General features: G+C 38.7%; 1 protein-coding gene across 1 annotated transcript; it reads right to left on the bottom strand.

Moving 5' to 3' along the window:
• Positions 1-6,308: 6,308 nt before the first annotated feature.
• Positions 6,309-11,476, bottom strand: EMB2794 (Tetratricopeptide repeat (TPR)-like superfamily protein). Its single transcript, XM_089985249.1, has 3 exons — positions 8,770-11,476; positions 8,394-8,637; positions 6,309-7,225 (listed from the first exon to the last, which is right to left on the bottom strand). The coding sequence occupies exon 1, from the start codon at positions 11,260-11,262 to the stop codon at positions 8,983-8,985; it is 2,280 nt and encodes a 759-aa protein (XP_089841375.1). The 5' UTR covers positions 11,263-11,476; the 3' UTR covers positions 6,309-7,225; positions 8,394-8,637; positions 8,770-8,982.
• Positions 11,477-23,078: the final 11,602 nt, after the last annotated feature.

The raw sequence follows: 23,078 nt of genomic DNA, 5'->3' as shown, positions 1-23,078 counted from the left end.
TTTACATGTAAAAAATGTAGTCGGATCTGAATTTGATTACGATCAATTCCAGATCCGACTTAAAATACTGATTCAAATCTGACTCAAATCCAATCCAAATGCACATTGAAGTTTTACTAAGGATTCAAATATGGAAACATGTAGATCTCGAATTGGATATTTGACCATATCTCATCCATTTGCAACCCCAGTTAAAACACAAAGGAAACTAGATCGGACCCAAGTTTTGGGTCTGGATACTGAATCGGGGCAAGCATTAAGTGTAACGTGTCAACTGTATGATGGATATCGGACAAGACATGGTTCATTCACACCCTTATATGCGTCCAGCCAGATGAAGCCGGGTTCTGTCGGAACCATGTGCAGTGCTGCATCTTCAGCATGGCCTAGGTCATGTTGGGATTGGGCCCGGGTTCAGTGGCAAACCGGATCCTGTGCCATGTGCAACTGGGCCCTGCCGACCTACTAAAAAGGGAAAAGGATGAAGCACTCGGCCCAAAAACCATGTGTTCACTGGGCTCAAGCCCATCCCGTTATGGGATGAGCTTCCAAGAACCAATTGTCTCCCGAGCCGAATGTCTCACTTCACTAACAGACGTTCCACAACTTGAAACATGCGAAACCAAACATTTCCACAAAATTATTGTCAGGCCCTGTTTGAATGGCATGGGAAAAAAGTGTCTTTTTGATAAGAAAAGGCACCAAAAAGCCTGTCCCATGGGACCCCACCTTCAATGTGCCCACAGGCAAATGTTTCATACATAGTAACTAAAGTAATGAGAAATAGAAATATGGGCATTTCCAACACTTCTTTTGCAAATCCAACCGTGACGTGCTCGGCATGGTGAATTTGCTAGGAATCAACCATTGAATAATGTATTTTTGATGAAAATGTGATTTTTGAATGCTTGAATATTTATGAAGATTATGATTCAGTGATTTTAAAACATTAAAAAAATACATTTATGCATCAAAATGGGATGATTCAAGAGTGGGTTTTTATAAATCCAAGCATGTAGATCACATCCGTAAGGTTAGATTCAAGACAAAAGGACAAAAAATCCATGAAAACAGCGGTTCACAATTAGTTCTCATATTCTAGTGAATATATATATATATATAAGGTGCTGCCTGACACAGCTATACCCATCCCCTTTTTAAATGGAGACCAGAGGATGAGGGGCCATTGCTAGGCGCAATTAAAACTTAAGTGATCAATCTGTCAGCATGGAGATGCTGGTTCATGAGGGCAACCACCTATAGCAACAAAAGCAGAAGGTTAGGACCAACCTCAGTATACCCCTCGTCAGCACGCTGGACTACAGAACCACACTCGGCGTGACCTTTTCTACTGATACAAGGATCCACATCCTCGAAAATGGATATCAACCAATCAGGTTCCCAAGCCAGTGTTTCATCCCCACTGAGCTTGCAGGATAAAAAAAACGTAACCAACTCTTCAACTTGTGGCTGCTAAAACCCATAGAAGCTTGGAAAGAAGAGACAAAAGTGTTAAAATGTAAACTGCAATATATATATATATATATTATTTAATATTATTATATTTTCTTTTATTATTTTCTTTTTTTATTTTCTTTTTTAGCATCTAGTTCAATAGAAACTAGATGCTGGACTGTAGTCCAACAGCTATAATAAATGTTGTTGGACTATAATCCAACAGCTATAATAATAAATGCTGTTGGACTGTAGTCCAACAGCAATATTAAGTGACGTTGGAATCCAACGTCTCTTTTTGGAGAGCTCAAAATCAGCTCTCCTCTCTCTCCCATTGTTTTGTATATATAGGGGTGAACCCCTTCAATGTATATAACCATGCTTCTTAAGCATTTTGTTCATGAATAAAGTATTATTTATTTTTCAAGTGTTCTTCCCTTTATACCCTTTCAAGGGTCATGCTTGTAGTGTCTCCAATAGACACTTGTTTGTGAGTTATTTGTGCATTTGTTGAAGACCACCATTTCATTACATGGTATCAGAGCTACGAAATCCTTAGATCTTGAAGTGCTTCCGCCTCGATTTCCGTGCCACATTTACAAAAGGTGTTTCGTCACCTTGTTCTTCGCAAATATCTTATTATGGATGTAATATCTCCTTCTCTTCTCATGGTTGTTGGGTACAGGATCGCCAGTCAGGGAAGCTGATTAGGGAAGGCCATAGAGAAGGAGGACTTTATTACATGGACTTTTTGGAATTACCCAAGAATGCATTTTGTTATAATATTCAGAAATTAGAATTGGATTTATGGCACAAAAGGCTTGGCCATCCTCATATGTCTAAAATTCAATATTTTCCAAGTTTGGAAAAAATTTGTAATTCTGAAATTTTTTCTTGTAAAGACTGCATTCTTGGCAAAATGAAAAGGTTACCATTTCTTAGTAGAACTTTTGTTTCCTCACGACCACTTGAGTTAATACATTCGGATGTTTGGGGCCCCGCACCAGTTATTTCCAAAGGTGGTTATACATATTATGTCATTTTTGTTGATGACTTTTCTAGACATACTTGGATTTATTTTCTTAAACATAAATCTGATGTCTTTGCTAACTTCCAAATATTTCATAAAATGGTTAAAAATAAGTTTCAAAATGATATTTCTGTTTTTCGCACTGATTCAGGGGGAGAATTTATGTCCAACGAATTCAAAGACTATCTCAATTTACATGGTATTACACATCAAAGATCATGTCCACACACTCCACAACAGAATGGCCTAGCCGAACGCAAACATCGGCACATTATGGAAACTACTAGGACATTGCTAATTGCAAATCAAGTTCCAAAAAGTTTTTGGGCTGAAGCGGTCCTAACTGCCACCTACCTCATTAATAGGATGCCATCTTCCTCATTAAAGAATACAACTCCAATAGAAAAGCTTGTTAATTTAACTCCAGATTATTCTAGATTAAGAGTCTTTGGATGCAAATGTTTTGTTTTCACCAACAGAAATGATAAACTCTCTCCTCGTGCAATCTCATGTGCCTTTTTAGGATATGCTGATAATCAAAAAGGCTACAGGTGTTTCGATTTTCAAAATGACAAATTATATGTGTCAAGAAATGTATCTTTTTTGGAAAAAGAAAGCTTCTTTGAATTTGAAAAATCCAAGGATGTCACTGAATACTCGTTTTTAATTGATCTAACTTCAAAATCAATGAATGTGATGTTGGATATGACCTTGACAATGATCAAAGTCCTATTGTTGTTGAAAATGATGATAATGAAGAGCAAATCCATAGGGATGTTAGTCTACAATATTCAAGACGTAGAGAGCAAAATCTTCCATGTGCATTACAAAAATACTCTGAAGTCCCACCTAGAAGAACGTCTAGAATCTCTAAACCTCCAGAAAAATTTGTGTCTTATGAATCTTTTTCACCCACGTATAGGGCCGCCATTACATTAATACAATCATATGTTGAACCATCATCCTATTCTCAAGCAAAAAATCATATAGAATGGATAGAAGCCATGAAAATAGAATTGGATGCACTAGAAAAGGCCAATACTTGGACGATACAAGATATTCCTCCGGGTAAGAAACCTATAGGTTGTAGGTGGGTATACAAAGTCAAAACCAAAAGTGATGGGACCCTGGAAAGATATAAGGCCCGTTTAGTAGCAAAAGGATATGCCCAAGAGTATGACATCGATTATGAAGAAACATTTGCTCCTGTTGCCCGTATGACCACTGTTAGAACTTTAATAGCCTTGGCCTCCATTAGAACATGACCTATCTTTCAATTAGATGTCAAAAATGCTTTCCTGAATGTGAATCTCGTTGAAGAAGTATACATGGAAGCCCCACCTGGTATTAGTATCCCTAAGGGTAAAGCTCTTCGTCTAGAAAAAGCTCTTTATGGTCTTAAACAGGCTCCAAAAGCCTGGTATGACCGATTTAGTCATGTTATGCTTGATATTGGTTTTCAACCTTGTTTAACTGACACTGCTTTGTTTGTTAAGAAATCTGATGCAGGCATCATTATTCTTCTTCTCTATGTAGACGATATGATCATCACCGGAGGCGACAAACAGGGAGTTGCAAATATCAAGTCTCTTCTTAAAACTCACTTTGAAATGACTGACTTAAGTTTATTAAGATATTTTTTAGGCATTGAAGTTGCTTATTCCCCTCGGGGGTATTTGATATCTCAATCTAAATTTGCTCTTGATATCGTTTTCAGGTCTGGAATTACAGATGATAAGAAAGTAGACACTCCAGAAGTTGTCAATGTTAAAATGAAAATTAATGATGGAGAACTTCTTGATGATCCTACTCCTTATAGACAACTTGTTGGAGCTCTTTCTTATCTTTCCATTACTAGGCCAGATATAACTCATGCGGTTCATACAGTTAGTCAGTTTCAGCATGCTCCCACCTCCGTGCACATGGGAGCGATTTTGCGTATTATTAGATACTTAAAATCCTCTCTTTCACGAGGACTCTTCTTGTCTGCTTCATCTTCATTAAATTTAATTGCATATACTGATGCTGACTGGGGAGGTGATCCCAATAATAGACACTCAACTACTGGTTTTTGTGTGTTCCTAGGTGAAACCTTAATTTCGTGGAGGTGCAAGAAGCAGCAGAAAGTCTCTCTTTCCTCCACCGAAGCTGAATACAGAGCCATGGCAACCACCACTATGGAGGTTGTTTGGCTCAGACGATTGCTAGCAGATATGGGAGCTAAAGCAACGCAAGCTTCAAAGATGTGCTGTGACAACAAAAGTGTGATCTACATTGCAAGCAACCGGACATTCCATGAGCGCACTAAACACATTGAGATGGACTGTCACTATGTCAGAGAGGAATACTTACATGGAACCATTGATCTGCCATATGTTACATCAGAATATCAATTAGCAGACTTCTTCACCAAGCCTCTCGCTGCTCCCAGATTTCACTTCCTCTTAGACAAACTTTCGCTCATTGTACCGTAAGTTTGAAGGGGAGTGTTAAAATGTAAACTGCAATATATATATATATATATATATATATATATATATATATATATTATTTAATATTATTATATTTTCTTTTATTATTTTCTTTTTCTATTTTTTTATTTTCTTTTTTAGCATCTAGTTCAATAGAAACTAGATATTTTGATCCAGTCAAGTTCCTGTTGGAACTTAACTGTGCAAGTAGCTGTTGGACTGTAGTCCAACAGCTATAATAAATGTTGTTGGACTATAGTCCAACAGCTATAATAATAAATGCTGTTGGACTGTAGTCCAACAGCTATATTAAGAGACGTTGGAATCCAACGTCTCTTTTTGGAGAGCTCAAAATCAGCTCTCCTCTCTCCCATTGTTTTGTATATATAGGGGTGAACCCCTTCAATGTATATAAACATGTTTCTTAAGCATTTTGTTCATGAATAAAGTATTATTTATTTTTCAAGTGTTCTTCCCTTTATACCCTTTCAAGGGTCATGCTTGTAGTGTCTCCAATAGACACTTGTTTGTGAGTTATTTGTGCATTTGTTGAAGACCACCATTTCATTACAAAAAGAACCAAAGCCCAGTTTCAAATCATTGCCCCATGACTAGATTCAAATTACGACAAATAAAAAAAAAATCTTCTAGCCCTATAAAGATCGACATATAAACTCATTAACTAATAGAATCACCATGGAAGCAAATTCTTAAGAAAAGAGAAATGACAACTTTATCATGCTGGGAAACAAAAAAAATATTGAACTAGCTCTCTCCAAATCATTGGCAGGACCACTAACTGTGAGCATCATTCACTTTATTACACAGGCTGAACAGAGGTGATTCGACATCAACCTTGGAATCAGATGGCAGTATTGGAGAATACATAACCCTAGAATTGCACTTTTCCAAAGAGTTGGAGAGGATCAGAATATGAAACCTGAACCACTAGAGGCAAATATTCTTGGCCACTCCAGCAGCAGATACCACGTCCAAACTCATCCATGGTTACCCTATGAAACAAAAGGATGCAGGGATTACTGAATCCCACATAATCAGATGCAGACAAAGAGTTCCCAGGATAAAATGGAAGAAAAAAATTCACCAAACCTGAATTTGATTAGATACACTTTTATTTGACCTGTAAAACTGGTTCAGATGTTAATCAACTTTGAAGTCAGGCCGGGATTCGAACACAACCTATAATTGAGTCCAACCCATTCAACTAATTGGAATCCAGAAGACCTTACCAAACCCCTGAGAAAAGAGGCTTGATTCAGTTGGATATCCAACCCAAGCCCATACCCTGGACACCTAACCACCAATCACAACAGGAAGAAAAGAAACAAGAATAGCAAAAACATGATCCACTAACCATGATGATTTAACATTACATCACAGTGTGACAATCACAGCTTCATTAACACTGATGGAAATTCATTCACATATTTGGATAAAACATCCTTTGAAAAGAACACTAATCACGTCAATGCAAAACTTAAAAAATGTACATAAAAGTGAGATACAGCAAAAGAGACAAAGCCTACCACAATCAAACCCGGTAGCTGGAAGACTAGTGCCTTCAGTTAAAGGTTTGTTTATTCCACGTGCTCAAGTTATTGTTTTTTTTTTCTCCCCCCTTCAATCTCTTCCATATTGTTCTGTTTGTTTAAGTCTCAATTAAGAGCAGACCTTGGCCTTGATGCTATTATAAGAAGATAATCAGTGTTGAATCCGCAACAATCAATGGCTGGGCTGTCAAGGATCTGCAAGAAAAACATTTGTCACCAACAAAATGGCCAGTCAAATTGAAGAGTTCTTGAAGATGAAGAATTAGATGAACCAACTTATTAATTTCTCCTTTGCTTAATCTACACATTGAAGCTTTATTCTTTCACATAAATTTTTTCTTCTTCTTGCTAGCATCACATCAACCACCATAATTCATCACTTGCACATATATGCATAAATTCATTTACAAACTTCTTCCTTTCTTTTCCTTCTTTAGCAGCTGGAGCTTGCACAGCAGGGAAGATGCAACCACCCATGCATATAATTTCACATGGGCAGCCCTAGGAAGTACATATGCAGCAACAGCATCAAAGATGACGAAAATTGGATCAAGCTAACCAATCAAACAAGTGATTGTACGGCTTGACGTTCTTTGGGAGTTCCTGTGTTGTCTCAACTAATACATCTGCCATCAACGTGCTAAAAGGATATGCAGATCCCCCAATTCTCACCAATTGAATGTGTAACAAAATATTATCTGCAAAACAATGGCGTGGTGAGGTTAATGACAATCAAGAAGAAACACAAACAAAATATTGGGGTTACATGCTGGCAGATAATAACAAGTGCAGGGAATCTTTTTGCACTTAAAAATTTTGGGGTTACATGCTGGCTGTAAGCATTAATCAAAACTACCAAGGGCAGTTTAACAAATACACATTGAAGATGGCTTGCATTTTAAAGTACAACCAAGAAATGTGTTGTTTACTTTCTAAAATTACTTAATCATCCACTGATGATAATAATTAACCTGTGGAACGGAAATTAAGACCTGTATAAAATTAGAAGCAGCAGTATTTTCTGATCATATTCATGTCAACTAAAGGCTCTCAAGGTTAACAGCACCCTGTCTGTGTATAGTCCCTACCCTTATGGAAGATAACTGACAAAGAATACTCCAGGAGTGGATTAAATTTTAGAACATCAAAACATCAGTATTACACTCTCCATAGTTGAACAGGTTAACCATCACTATTGATTTGTAGGCATGACATCCAATAGCCACACTCGACAATATTTGAATGTGCGACACAGCATTCACCTCACATTGTTACATACGAGATTTTGTCCTTAACAAGGAATGGTATATAATATACACATCACAATACCCTTTTTCTATATAATTTGATGAAAATTGAGGAACTTATTATATGAGAGAGAGAGAAAGCAAAACACTCTTCATTCTGAATCTATACATTGTAGTAGATGGAAGTCTTCAAAATAGTCTCAAATACTTTATCACTGCAATTAAGACTTAAAAAAATAACTCATGCAAGTGAGCATAAACTGAAAAGAAATAAACCATGTGTTGCTTCTAGAGTACATTCTACCCAAAAACCTAGCTTCCAGATATCTCTGAATACATAATTGAGGTGTACCAGCAATTCAGCACGAATCAAACATTATTGGTTGCAGTAAAAAGGAGGAAACTGACCCTTAAAGAAGCAATATACTTACACTGGCCATGTATACAATATCATTGTTTGCATAAAAATATAAACCTGACAAAAAGTTCTACATGGACATTGAACATGGACCATATGCAATAACAAGCATGATTAAGAAGAAAACACAAGCTTCAAACATGCCATATAAAAGAGACAGAACATTATTGGATATAGGATATACATAATAATTTAATTTACCTACAACGCCTCTTTTCCTAAACGTGATGTGGATCTAGTCCGGATTCAATATAAAACCTTCAACTCTAAAATCCTAAGACGTTGGCACAATATGTCTTCTTAGGAGATGTTTTTCGGAGGATGAAGAAGCAAACATAGAATTACAAGCACAAATGGATCATTCATCCATTGATATCAAAACCTGGATAAAATTAGCAAATAACAAGAATGTTTTCCATTTTACGTGCCTCCACCTGTTGTAACCCTGCAAAAAAAAAAACTACAGTTAACAAAGCCTTTCAATATCCTTCTTCCATGAAAAATAACATGCTTCAAATACATTTATAAAACAAATAAAAGCAACTATTTCATCAGAAAGAAACATGCAATAGCATACCTCTTAAAGCCTGAGAAGCTACAACTGAGCAATGTCCTCAAGAAGGGGATTTCTGAGATTTAGGCCTGAGTTATGCAATTGTTCACCCTTTTGATGTTAAACATCTTTGTTTTTGCAACACACAATTTAAATAGGTTAATCAATGCCATATCAAGATCTGGTTCCATAACATTGCAATGTGTTTTTCAAGGGAACACTGTGGAAATGAATGCTTCAAACAGTACGCTTGTTGGAAACAGAACAAGGCACAGCACTTATCAGACCTCTTCTCATCATATCACATTGCAATTCATAGACATCATCAAGCTGTCCTAGTTCTTCATACTTGGTTATCAAACAATCGTAAACATCCACATCAGGTTGAATACCCTTGTCAATCAACTCTGCAAAAAGGTCCCTTGCCTGCTGCATGAGGCGTTTGGAACAAAGGCCCCAGATCAATGAAGTGTATGCATGAAGGTCAAGATCAAGACCATTTTCAATCATCCTATCCCTAAGAACGAAGGCTTCTTGAAGATTTCCATGCTCCATGTTACCATCAATAAGTGATGTATAAGTGACCTTATCGGGAGCCAAGCCCCTTGCTAGCATTTCATCAAACAACTTTGTTGCCTCTTCTAAGCAACCATTTTTACATAGACCATCAATAAGAGCAGTGTAAGCTGTTGTGTTGGGCAATAGCCCAAGCTCTTTCATTTTATCAAAATGGCATCTTGCCTCACAGATGGAACCTGCCTTGCATAACCCATCAACCAATGAACAATATGTCACAACTGTTGGAGTTATTCCTGAATCAACCATTTCATTTAGCAAAGTGAGAGCTTCAGACACGTTTCCTTCCTTGAAATAAGCATCCATAAGGGTTGTAAGTATAACGGTATTGGGCCTTAGACCACTGGCTGACAATGAGCACATCAAAGCTTTTGCTTCACATAACATTCGTTGCTTACATAGACCCCAGATAACTGTACTATAAAATGACAGATCGGTTTTAAAACCATCTTTTTTCATTTCATCCACTAACTTCATTGCCTTACCGGAAATCTTCTGTTTGAAATACCCATGGATAAGAGAACTATACACTAGTTGGTTAGGAGCCATACCAGTCTTTGTCATGGCTCGCAATATCAATTCTGCTTCCACCACCTGCCCCTGTTTACATAGGCCATCGACTAAAGCAGAATAGGTTACAACATTTGGGTGGATCCCCACCTGCACCATTTCTTTAACCAGCATCACAGCTTCACGAAGGTTGTCTCTCTTACAGTTTCCATCTATTAAGGCAGTATATGTGAATTCATTAGGAGAAAGTCCAACCCTCCTCATGTCAATAAAGAACTTGATCGCCCATTGCATCACTCCTTCCTTGCAAAAGGCATCGATTAAGGTACTGTAAGTTACAACATTAGGATTCACACCGTTGGTCTTCATCTCATTCAAAAAAACAAGAGCCTTATGAAGATTTCCAAATCTACAATGTACATTTATCAAAGCATTATATGTTATGACATCTGGGTCAGAACCTGCCCCTTTCAATTCTTGAAACAAACCAAGTGTTTCTTCCAACTTACCATACTTCCCGAACCCGTCAATCAAGGAGTTATATGTGACAACATCTGGAGGGACTCCCATTTCCTTCATCTGAGAAAACAACTCTATTGCAGAATCTAAATCTCCTTCCTTGCACATAAAATCTATCATTATGTTGAACGTGAAAACGTTTGGAGTTATCCTAGCTGCAACCATGTCCTTGAAAATATTCTTAGACAACTCTCCCCGACTCGACTTGAACAGGCGATCCAAGAGCATATTACATGAGCGTGTCTTTGGAAATACCCTAAACTTTTTCATCTTGTAAAAACACACGCTTGCTGCTTCGAGCATCCCCAATTTCGTCAAAACACTGAAAAGTGAATCGAAAACCCCGGCACCTGAACCGCACATAGCCCGTGTGGCCCTCAGGGCGTCGAACACATCACTGGAGTCGGGCAGGGCCTGGCTCATTGCAACAAGATCTTTGAGGTGCTCTTGAGCCTGATGATACATCCTACCAGCGAAAAGGATGTGGACAACGATGCAGTAACTCTCACTCGTGAGCTGCACCTCCTTCTGCCCTTTAGCCCAGGTGAAAAACTTCAATGCCAAATGCGGCTCCCCCCTCAATTCTACGATAACCCTGTGAACCCTAACCCGAGCTAAGCTTGATCCCTGCAAAACCACAACGCGAATTTCCTCCCACCTTTCCTTTTGTATAAATTCACACAGAGTTCTCCTATCTACGCTATCCATAGACTTCGAGGGTTTCATATCCGTCGAAAAGCAAACCATTAAAGGCTTCAATCTCAAAAATGGAAATTCGATCAATTTAACGAGCTTCAGATTTCTATTTACAGAGTGAAATTTTCTGAACAGCGGAAACGAACGTGGGAAACTACTTACGACGAGGAATGATTTTCTGCGCACGAGGAACCCAGCGGTCCACAGGAACAACATCTTCCTCCTGATTGCCCGAAGGACATCATTCTCTGATGATTTCTTCTGAGCTCCGCGGATTCATACCAAGAGAAACCCCACACGGGAAGAGAGAAGAAACAACCAGACAATCTTCGTCCCGATCGTTGCTGCTGTCAATTCTCCAAAAACCTTAGTTTTCATGGAGGGGTTTTAGGGTTTTTGGCCTCCGGTAGGAGGAAGAAATACCGGAGGCAGATTGGGAGGGAAGGAGTGAAGGATCAGAGGAATTTAAGGGGGGAAATTAACCCCTCGAAGCTTTATATAGGGATGTGAAAGTTTACCTGAACCGAACAGATCCAGACCCGTTGAAAATGGAGTTGGACCCACTTTAAGTCCTAAACCATGTAGGGCTAGGAAACAAGCCGAGCCGCTCATGACTTGGCTCAGGCTCATCTTGTAAAAGCTCGACCAAACTCGTAAAATAGGCTCAGCAAGCTGAATATGAACAAGAGGTACTCAGCTCATCTCAACTCCTAGAAGCTTGTTAGGTATTAAGAAATATAGATTTTATATGTATTTTTTTGGTAATCCTTCTCTCAACCCTAAAAACACAGATGCATATATAAGAATAAACGAAAATGGTAGATTGAAACACCACTCACTTACTATATTTAACAAATCGCAAGGTTTGATAGGTACTTGCCTCCGCTTCAAAGAATCAAGGCATTTAACCAGCATGTGTGTGTGTGAAGAGAGACAAAAAGTAACTAGAAATTGAAGAGTTTGAACCAGCCAACCACGAAAGGGTAGAGTAAAAAAAGGAAAAAGGAGAAATATACAGCCACTTGAAAATTTGTGGAAATAAAATCACTTCTAACCATTTAGTTGGTTCCTTAACCAAAGGAAGAAAGCTAATCTTTTCAATACCATAAACCATCTATACTAAATGAACCAAATGGATGCACTGGAGAGAAAGATTAGCACGGATGCATATGCATAACCAAAGCACCATCCGATTACTTTAAGCATATTGAGAAAAAAATTGAAACTAAAAAGTGAGTTGCGTTTTCCCATGCGAAAAGCGTCTGAGCAACCTAGGGGTGCTCCTCCAACTAGGGGAGTAACCTCTTCCAGTATGGGCAGCGGCAAGCCCGCTAAAACGGACTCAAAGGCTGCAACTCGTCCTGTGACTAATGGGCCCATAGTCATACCAAGTCCAAGATCTGTGCAGTGAAAGAAGCAACTAGTTGTTTTCGTTGTCTGGGACTCGGGCATTTGGCAGCTCAGTGCTCAAGCAAGAGTGTCAATTTTGTCGATGTCGATTCTGAGTTTGAAGAGTCGAGCATGTTGAGCTGTTCAGGAAAGCAGAGGGAGACGAGCATGTTCACGATGACAAAGAGACAATTGAGATCAATCCTGAGGATGTTGGAACATGCTTGTCTATTTGACACGTTGTGATTTCTCCTAAATCTCTCTGACCTAAAAAGTGGTTGAGGAACAATATTTTTCGCACATGATGCACTTGTGAGGGTTATTTATGTAATGTTATTATTGATAGTGGTGCATGCAAAAATATGGTTTTCACTTATTTGATCAATTTGAGGACCGAAAAATATTTTCTCGCTTATCGGATGTCATGGTTCAAAAAAGGGGGTGAAGTCCCGATCACTACCCGTTGCTTAATCACATTCAATATAGGACAACATTACTAAGGTGAGGTATGGTGTAATGTCGCCCGTATGGATACTTGTCATGTCTTGTTGGGCCGCCCTTGGCAGTTTGATAAGAAGACCGTCAATTCTTGGTGACAAGAACACATACTCATTTAGACTTACTGATAAGAACATCAAACTCCTACCTCTTAGAGAGACCTTCCAACCTAGTGTTCATAAACAAGTTAAGGAAATTTGATTGATTGGTCTTTCCTATAAGGAATTTTAAGAATCTTGTCATGAGGATGTTTATTGTTTCATTCTTGTGGCTAAGAAGGTGTGCATTGTGGTCCCTGATATCCTTCTTATCATGCAACCTCGGATTCTTGAATATCAGGACATCATGTCAAATGAGTTGCATCATGGGTTGCCTCCTTTGAGATCGACCCAACATGCAATTAACCTGATTCTGGGGTCTAGTCTACCTAACTTTCATGCGTATCACATGAACCCCGCTGAGAGTATTGAGTTACAACGACAAGTTGGAGAACTTCTAGGCAAGGGCTTTATTCGTGCGAGTGCTAGCCTCTGTGTAGTGCCAATTTTACTTACCCCAAAGAAAGATGGGAGTTTATGTATGTGTGTTGATAGTTCTACGATCAACAAAATCACAGTCAAATATCATTTTCCGATTCCTTGATTAGATGATGCTTGACTTACTAATAGGCTCTAAGATCTTCTCGAAGATCGATTTAAAGAGTGGCTACCATCAAGTTCGCATTCGTGAAGGAGATGAGTGAAAAACAACTTTTAAAACTCGAGAAGGCATGTATGAGTGGCTAGTGATGTCTTTTGGTATATGTTAAATTTTAGTGGACCCCAGCGGCTGAGAAGGCTTTCAACCTCATTAAGGATAAAATGAGTCACGTTCCTAAGATAGCACTCATTGATTTCTCTTTAGTTTTTGAGGTCGAGTGTGATGCTTCTAATGTAGGTATTGTCAGTGCCTTGAGTCAAAATCACTATCCAATAGCCTTCTTTAGTAAAAATCTATCAGATGCGAAACATCGATACTCTACATATGATCTTGAGTTTTATGCGATAGTACAAGCCCTTTGATATTGGCATCACTATCTTATCTATAAGGAGTTTGTACTATACACCAATCATGAGGCACTCAAGTACCTCAGGAGTACAACCAAAAGAAGTTAAGTGTTAGATATGCTAAGTGGGTTAGTTATCTACAGGAGTACACTTTTACTATCAGACATCAATCTGGTACTTTTAATAAAGTAGTTGATGCACTTAGTTGAAAGAATAATCTTTTGTCATCTATGTCGGTCCATGTCGTAGGATTTGAGGTGTGTCGGGACCTGTATTCATTCAACTCTAATTTTAAGAACATCTGGGATAAGTGTCTCTCTAACACATGCTCGTCGGACTTTCCCTTTCAAATCCATGATGGATACCTGTTTAGAGGGAATCGTGTGTGCATTTCAGATTCTTCCCTCAGATTATTCTTAATATCAGATTTGCATGAAGGTGGTCTTGTAGGTCACCTACAACATGATAAGACGTATGCTCTTGTGAGTGAACATTATTTCTGACCTAGAATGAGACGTGATATAAATAGGTTTGTTCGGGATGTCGAGTTTGTTAGGTTTCAAAGGGGTACAAATAAAATATAGGTCTCTATACTCTCCTTCTTATTCCTGACCGTCCTTGGGAACACATCTCCATGGATTTTGTGTTAGGGTTGCCTAGGATAACGCATGAGTTTTATTCTATTCTATTCGTTGTCGATTGTTTGTATCACCCCCAGACAGATGATTAAACAGAGGTGGTCAACCGCACATTGAGTAATTTGTTATGGAGTTTGGTTGGCCACAATCTTAAAACTTGGGATTTGGTTTTGCCCCAAGCTGAATTTGCTTATAACATCATGATGAATCAGTTCACTGGAAGGTTCCCATTCCAGATTGTTTACAGTCGATCTCTTAGTCATATGATTGATTTGACATCGCTTCCTCGTGTTGGAGAGCCCTTGCCAATGGCTCATGATATTGTTGATTATATGCAAGAAGTCCATTCCCATGTGAAAAAGAACTTAGAAGAAAATTATGCCATCGATAAGTATCGGATCTATAAGGGTTGCCGTGATGGTGGTTTTGTAAAGGGTGATTTGGTCATGGTCTATATGAGTCCTAAGCGCTTTCCTGTTGGTACTTATGGAAAATTGAGCCCATGAAAATTCAGTCATTTGCGTCTCATAAACAATGCTTGCATCATTGAGCTGCCCGATGGTTGGCAAATCTCGCTTATCTTCAATGTTGCTTATCTATATTCTTATCATGAACATACAAATTCGTTGGAGCCGAATTCTTTATAGCCAAGAGAGAATGCTGCAGGTGCAGAGCAGGTCCAAGATTGCCAAGGAGACTCTGATCCAGGTACGCTTGATGCAACTCCGATGGAGGGTGGCAGGCCCAATTCTTGGGTGGACCCCGTTATGGACGGAGAACCCAACCGAGGTGAGGGTTCTCTTCAGAGGCTTGCACGGAGCACGAGAGAATGACAAGGCTCACCTATAGCCCTAGCCTATAATTCATGGTTCCAAGAGAGTGGTCCAATCTGATCGGATCTGAAAGCCTGCATGAATATCCAGATCTAGAGAGAGTTTTTATCACTAGGTGATTTGAGAGAGAGAACAATTCAACTATTTGATGAGACCTCTTGGTACTTTTTCCTAAACTCTTTATGTTATTGATTTTTCAGTTGCTTCTCTATTAATTTATTTGCAAGTAGCTTAAATAATTCGTAGTGGGTAGTTTTATGGTAAATCAGGCCCTCCCGGTTTATATGACCAATGCCAAGTAGAATTTTGTGGAATCAGGGTTGAAGCTAAAGCTTCATAAAAGTAGTTCTTTATTCATTATGTTTATATTTGTACCTGCCACTGGCTCTATCATACACGATTTAGACTTATGAAGCACGATTTTGACATGTAAAGCAGAACCTCATTCTGTAGCTTATACACAAGTCTTTTGTCCCCACAGGATAAATCCGCAATCCTATGGCTGCTTCATGTTGGTGTTGGTTGTGTTCTGCTGGATCCAATGGGTGCTACTGATGTAGGTCTCCTTGACCTTATGTAAAGTGGTCCAAGAAGGAAAGTTCAGTTCCTGTGAAACTGTGAACTAATTTAAAATTGATTGAGTTGGTTAGATCCAACAAGCTTGCTTTGATAGTGGGGAATAAGTAGGTGATATTAGATCTTCATGAACATTTCTGAATGAAGCATAAGAAGATGCAGTGATCATCAAAGAAGATAACTCTAGCTAACATTAGATGTAAAGTGTGTGGGAGTTGGCAAGAAGGAACCTGGGGCGGGGAGTGGACGGAGAAGGATCAAAAGTCTACTGATCAAAAGGAATGTGTTTCAAGGATATAAACAAAGTTTGGAACTGAAGAAGATAGGATTCCCAGTGGATATTGTGACAATAACTACATATAAAAGGTAGGAGGGTCATGAGGCCGATTTTCGATCAATTTGTATATAAAGGAAGCGTGAAAGATATTCACCTTCTTGATTAAGATACATGAAAAGAAAGTTTGTGTGTTTAACATTGTATGATCCATTAAGGATATATAGGATAATGGTGGATGACGATGACTGAATATGTTATCAAAAATGGGTTCATGGAGTATCTCGGTGACTTGTTGGATGAAGAGCGGACGAGTGAAAAAAACAAAGCAATATCGTACTGGCAATGTATGTGCATGTGCATGCTGTTCTTTAGCTCTCTTTGACCTATTTCATTGTGCTTGACTTTTCTGATGCATAATCCACTAGTGAAGAGCTAACTCATCTAAATGTTAAATCATTTGTAGAGTGATTCTATTGGAGGTAATGTGAATTTTGATTGTCCTTTCAGGACAAAGTAGGTATGTTCTTACCAGCTAATTTGCTCCTATGCAACTATATCTTTTTCTCATTTTCTACATCTTCACACATAAGATACTGAAGCTGCTAATTATACCCTCATATTTTCTTCATATATTCGTGCAGATGCTTTTGTGCAAATTTCAAACAAAAATATGTAGGCAAAGAATGGTGCCTATGGCAAATGCATCTGAAACTTTCCGTGAGTTGGTAGACAACATTGCTATGTGGTGCTCAGTAAATTGTTAGTACACTGACATGTGCAACTTGGATGATAAACCCTTTCTGATCTCTAAGATGTCTGACTAATCTTTTTCTGCATTGCATGTGCGCCTGGTCTCAAAATGTTTCAGGACCTCAGTGGTGTATCTAAGAGTGGAACAAGGTGCCACGCGTCCATGTAAGCTGGCTTCCAACTGACCTGCAATAGCGGACCCATACTCTGACAATTAATCTGCTTGATGAAATATATCATGCATTCTGTTCCTGAATGAGAACTGCCTGCAGATAACAGATCATAGAAAATGTGATTTCTGTTATCCAATTTGGAAAAGATATTTTGCTTGTTTGCATTCCTGAAAGGCTGAAACATGTTATGAACAGGAAATAATCTATGGAAATGACCTGCAGCTCACATGTGGAGTTCACTTTATTGCATCAGAATGAGTTTTGAAAGGATCTACGACGTGTTACTGCATAAAAAAACAAGTGACAACAATGTGACTGTTGGTTTGTGTGTCAGAGGGATGCAATTCACTGGATGTGGGAACTGCTCTAGTTCCTCAAATTAGGACCTCTCAGTCCCTCTTCATTCCTGTACCACCCAGGAGTAGGGTATCTTAGAGATTGTTCTTTAGATTCTTAAGTGTTGTCACTTCTGTTTCATGAATCACTGGATATAACCTCAAAAGCAATTGCGTGTGACTTGAAAGCTAGGAGGTGATATTGATCTAAGAAGGCTCAAGTAAAACCTCATGGAAGGGCAAGTAGTCAAAATCTTATCCAAGTTGGAAAGGGGCATACAAGGACCTGGTGTCAACTTTTTCAAGCGGTAAAAGTACATTTTTTTTAAGCAGCACATCCAGTTATCAACATTGCTTCAGTAGGTTATATTTTCTTGTTTGTGGTTCAATTTTTTCTTTAGGTAATCTGTTGTTAACAGAAGCTGTCTCTTGGGTCATGCTTGAGGACAATAACACAACAATTTGCTACTTCAACACTGTACAAGTTAGTTTCAGAAAGACTTGTTTGTATATTCTTTCAAATGCCTCGATGCAAACTGGGCTTGTTCTTTGATGCTGTGTTATGTCTACATGAATTCATTCCCTGATGATGTTTCTACAGCCACAGTTTTAATTTCTTAGAAAAATAATTGCATGTTACATGAAGCATGTTTATCTGTGAGTGTGTGACAAGTGCAAAATGATCATCTTGGTCATATAATTGGCAGCTGCTAATGTTCCTCCATCAGGTCAAAGCAAGATAGTGTTACTACAATTCTGTGTTAACATTGGTGATTGATAAGGAATCTATGATCTGGAAGTTGCTTGCTTTATATGGTCTTGGGGTTTTGATCAGTGGATCATAAAATTGGCAGATGGTGAATAGATCTGTCAACTCAGAGCAAGATGAATGCTATTATAGATTTGAGTAGCTGTAGATTGGGAATGGATCCATGAGGTGCAAGGCTCCTAATTCATATGGAGTTGGGATGTACCATTGCATCAAATGCATCTGCACTGTGAGTCATTGTGGCATCTACAAGTAAACTGTTCAAAGGCATTGTGATGATAGCAGAAAATATGGCGGCATCAACTCCCCTTTTGTCCCTTCCAGTGTCTGGCTTGTCTTTTGTTGTAGTCAGAAATATCACAGCATTGTCATGATTTTATAGCAGGATTTTCAAAAGCTGATACAATCTTGAAGAAACACACAATGTTTACAAAATATCACATACTATGAAAATATTGTATTTTTATCATGATATTATTGCATTATAAATGCAATATTTGCATTTTATATATTTTTATAATTTTCATAACTTTTCTTATATTTTTATATATTTCTTGTGTATTTTTAAAATTTAAATATACCAATAATTCCCACAAGAAAACAATTTTTTAAAAGTTATCATGAGATTTTACTTTGCTGAGAAAACCCTGATAACAGGATTTGTGAATATCTTGGAGACTATTTCAGCCTTCTTTGATCGGATCTAGTATCATCATATATAGATTTTGGATCCGGATTCAATCTTTACATCATCAGATCTTATTTGGGTTTGGGATTGGAATGATCAAATTCAGGTTGCATAGTACTCTCTCACATCTTGAGGTCCTGGTATTTCTTTCTGGTGTTCATTTTGAACAGCCAATAGCATGAAGGTGGTGCTTCTTACTAGAGAGATGGTGATGCCAGGCTAGTTGAGGGGAATCAAACATGGATCGTTTGGTCGCTTTCTTGGATGACTAGTCCAGCCAAGGACACTGCTTCCAAGCTCACTGGTACTGGTCACTTAGGAGTAGGTGTGTGAAAATGTTTCCCTCTTAAACACTCCTTGATGAGGACATCCTCCTCGGGGATCTTTTGTGCATCTGCATTTTGAAAAAAACAGTGGGAAGAGTTCAACTTGCTTTGAACAGTGGGAAGAGTTTAGTTTAATAAACTGTCAGGTACGTCATAGACATATAACACTATCCAACCACTTGCATCAGCTCTTGCAGTGTAGACCCTTATACAGTTGGTCTGAGCCATTAATCTAATTCCATAGGCCATACCCTAGACTACCAAAATAAGTTGAGCATTCACCAAGATGATAAGTCGGCCTTTTATTAATTGATCTCCCTGAATACTTTAAACTCATAAGATTCCTTTACTGTATCTGTCAACTCTGACGAAATCCAACTCTTGTTTGTATGTGTACCTCAAAATTTAACGACTTAAGAAATCATAATTTTATTCGCTAAAAGCATGATCCAAGGTTTGATGCCTAATAAATATATAATGTTTAACATGTCTATAGTGTTGATTGATTTTGAAATCAGCTAGCCAACTACTTGATAAATTAAACCCACTGTGGTATTTTGGTAGTTGGTTTAAAATTTTCCTCTAGTCAAACCGTTAGGTGAGCAGGGTATTTTCTAGGGCCAATTGTGAACAAAGATTCTATCCACTTCCAGAAAAATAATACATAATATGTCAGGGCATTTCAGAAAACTTCAAAGTTTTTCAGCATAATTCTTCGTTCATAATTACATTGAGCCACAATATAACCAAAAGGTCAAGTTTCCAACATATCATGCTGCCAGATTTACACAATATGGGTAAATTTGGATTTTTTTTTTTTTGAGGTTTGGGGGTGAGGAAGGGGATGGAGGAGGAGATTTCAGTAAGAAACTTTTGATAACCTCATAGATTGATCTGTTGCATTTTAAATTTCAGAATATGCAATAAGTCAAATAAAAAAAAATTCCCTATGAGGGAGTAACCAATGATATTCATTACAAGAGGGGATTCAAATGGGATCTTTGTAAGCACATCCAGAAAAGTGGGTTATTCTGCCACAATTAATGTAATATCCCAGGGTAACCCACCCTTGATCGGTTCAGGATAAGTTGGTGGCGTTCAAAGTTCGATCTCTGCGTGTGTAACGTGGAGAGACACACTCTCCACACGCACAAAGAGAGAGAGAGAGAGAGAGAGAGAGAGAGAGAGAGAGAGAGAGAGAGAGGTGGTACCCACAGGTACTATTGTCCTGGGTTAACCAAGGTGTCTTTCAGAGCCCGTGCTTCCATGACCGGGAGTTCCGGTTGTAGAGGTCATTTGAATCTTTTAACAATTTCATTTTGTTTTTTGCTATTGAATTTTTTGATATTTACAGGGAGAAACCACCCCCAAGAGTAGGGGTGGCAATCCTGTCCGGTTGGCGGGTCGTCCAGTTGGTGGGTCAGCATACCTCAACAGGACTGTGGCAAACACGTACCCGACCCATTTATTAAATGTGTAAGCCGACGACACGGTTAACCTGTTTAATAAACGGGTCGGGTCAGGTAAACAGGTTGGCAGGTTAGTGGGCAGGTTGGCGGGTCAGGTTCGGGTAAACGGATTGGCGGGCAGGTTGGCGGGTCGGGTTCGAGTAAACGGGTTGGCGGGTTGGGTTCAAGTAAATGGGTTGACTCGCCCGCCTAACCCGTTTATTAAACGGGTCAGCCGGGTTGCCGGGTTGGCATACCCCTAACACAAACCCGATCCGTTGACCCGTTTACAACACAAACTGGCCCGTTTAAGTCAAACCCGAACCCGGCTAAGAAGCGGGTTGGAGGGTCCGTGTCAGATTTTGCCACCCCTATCCAAGAGCATAGACCTAGCCACGCTGGCTCTGTCTGTCGTACTTACAGTCACTGTCCTGGTGGGCTTAAATTAAACTTACTACCAAAATATAAAAAAAAATCTATTTTTTTTAGAGCTTGCAAGGTTACATGCTTTTCTTTGATTGGAAATAATGGATGCCAATTCATAGGTTGACATGAAAGATATTGGACATCTCGGTGACACTTCCCACCGGAGTTAGGTGCCGGATTCTTTCAGGTGTATTGGTTTTAGAAGATGCCGAGATGCATATCCATGCAAATGTGCCAATTCCCACACTTTCAACTTGTTTTCTTTCATGTTGTTCGTTCATAAGTTCGAGTTCACTAGTAAATATGAGCATTAGAACGTCGATCATAGTTAACATTGATCAACTGAGTTGATTTTGGCTATTCATCTCTTTTGAATAGGTTTGCTTGAGTGCTTTATCCTAGGCTTTCAGTAACTCTCTATACTGGTCAATCATGGATTTTCCTCCTTAGGATCAAATAAATGAGTCAAATCCAAGAAATTTGAAATTAGATCAAGCTCAATGTCTAATCTACTAGACCATATTTGGTTAGCATCTACCTGGCTTGTCCAACCAACAAAAAAAAATCCATTGTGAAACATAAAATCATTCAAAAGCATTACTTTCTTCCTGAATTCCCTTGTGACATTGTATTGATCACAAGTTGACAATATTTGAAGAACCAGGAAGAAATGGACTGCAGGGAGAACCATTACTGTGGTTTCTCACAACAGTACAAATCAAGTGAAAGATGCATTTAAGATCAACACACTTTGCCATAAAGAAGTGTTTTCTGACACACAAATACATAGGTATCGTAATCAAACAACTCCATCCAATGACTATACCAGGTTCATGTGCAAGGCTCCTAGAGTGCAACCATGGAGATTCTATGCATGCTGGCTTCATCGGGCTGGCTCGCACGGATCCGGTTGGCATAAAAAATCCTCTCATGAAGCAACCAAATAACCCGTTCCCATCTCCGGCCTTTGGGGATCAAATTGTCTTGGAAAATGATTTGGCGCAAATGAAAAATAAGCAATGCTGAAGAAGAAACAAAATCACCAAAAGATCCGGATGCTTGATAGCAGATGTGAAGCTTGGTAGTGAAGGGCCACATGAGTGCTATGATCATATAGTTGTGTGGCTGATAGCAGTGCCAGAGCTTGGTCACAGCAAACAAGTTTAAGGCCATTGGCAGATGCACACAGATGAAGAGTTTACATGGAGAATATATAGAGAAGTTGAAGAACCAAAGAATAAAGGTGAGGGGCCACATTCCCTATTCTAGGTGGCCCCCACTTGGTGATGTTTTCTTTTTTTTTTATTGTAAGCGAGGAAAAGACGTCCCTTGTATGCTTTGCTTAATTTCAGTATGATATAGTCCCATAATTTTAGATGGCTATCCTAATTTCAATTATATCCATTTTTAGCTTTTTTTTTGTTCTGCATGTATGTGAGTGTGTGTGTGTGTGCACGCATGTGAAGTGAAAAAAGAAATTTCTGGTTTAATTTATCAAGTAGTTTAAGTCCGGTGGCTAGCTGATTTCAAAATCAGTCAACACTATGGACATGTTAAGCATTATATATTTATTAGGCATCAAACCTTGGATCATGCTTTTAGCGAATAAAATTATGATTTCTTAAGTCGTTAAATTTTGAGGTACACATACAAACAAGGGTTGGATTTCATCAGAATTGACAGATACAGTAAAGTAATCTTATGAGTTTAAAGTATTCAGGGAGATCAATTAATAAAAGGCTGACTTATCATCTTGGTGAATGCTCAACTTATTTTGGTAGTCTAGGGTATGGCCTATGGAATTAGATTAATGGCTCAGACCAACTGTATAAGGGTCTACACTGCAAGGGCTGATGCAAG

The sequence above is a fragment of the Nuphar pumila genome, chromosome 13 (genome assembly GCF_984573655.1).
Source record: "Nuphar pumila chromosome 13, dmNupPumi1.hap1.1, whole genome shotgun sequence".
Classification (NCBI taxonomy): domain Eukaryota; kingdom Viridiplantae; phylum Streptophyta; class Magnoliopsida; order Nymphaeales; family Nymphaeaceae; genus Nuphar; species Nuphar pumila.
This window is presented reverse-complemented; position numbering and strand designations above follow the sequence as displayed.

Bases quoted from the DNA above. Each gene is read 5' to 3' on its own strand.
- EMB2794 (XM_089985249.1), bottom strand. From the start codon at position 11,262: ATGTTGTTCCTGTGGACCGCTGGGTTCCTCGTGCGCAGAAAATCATTC.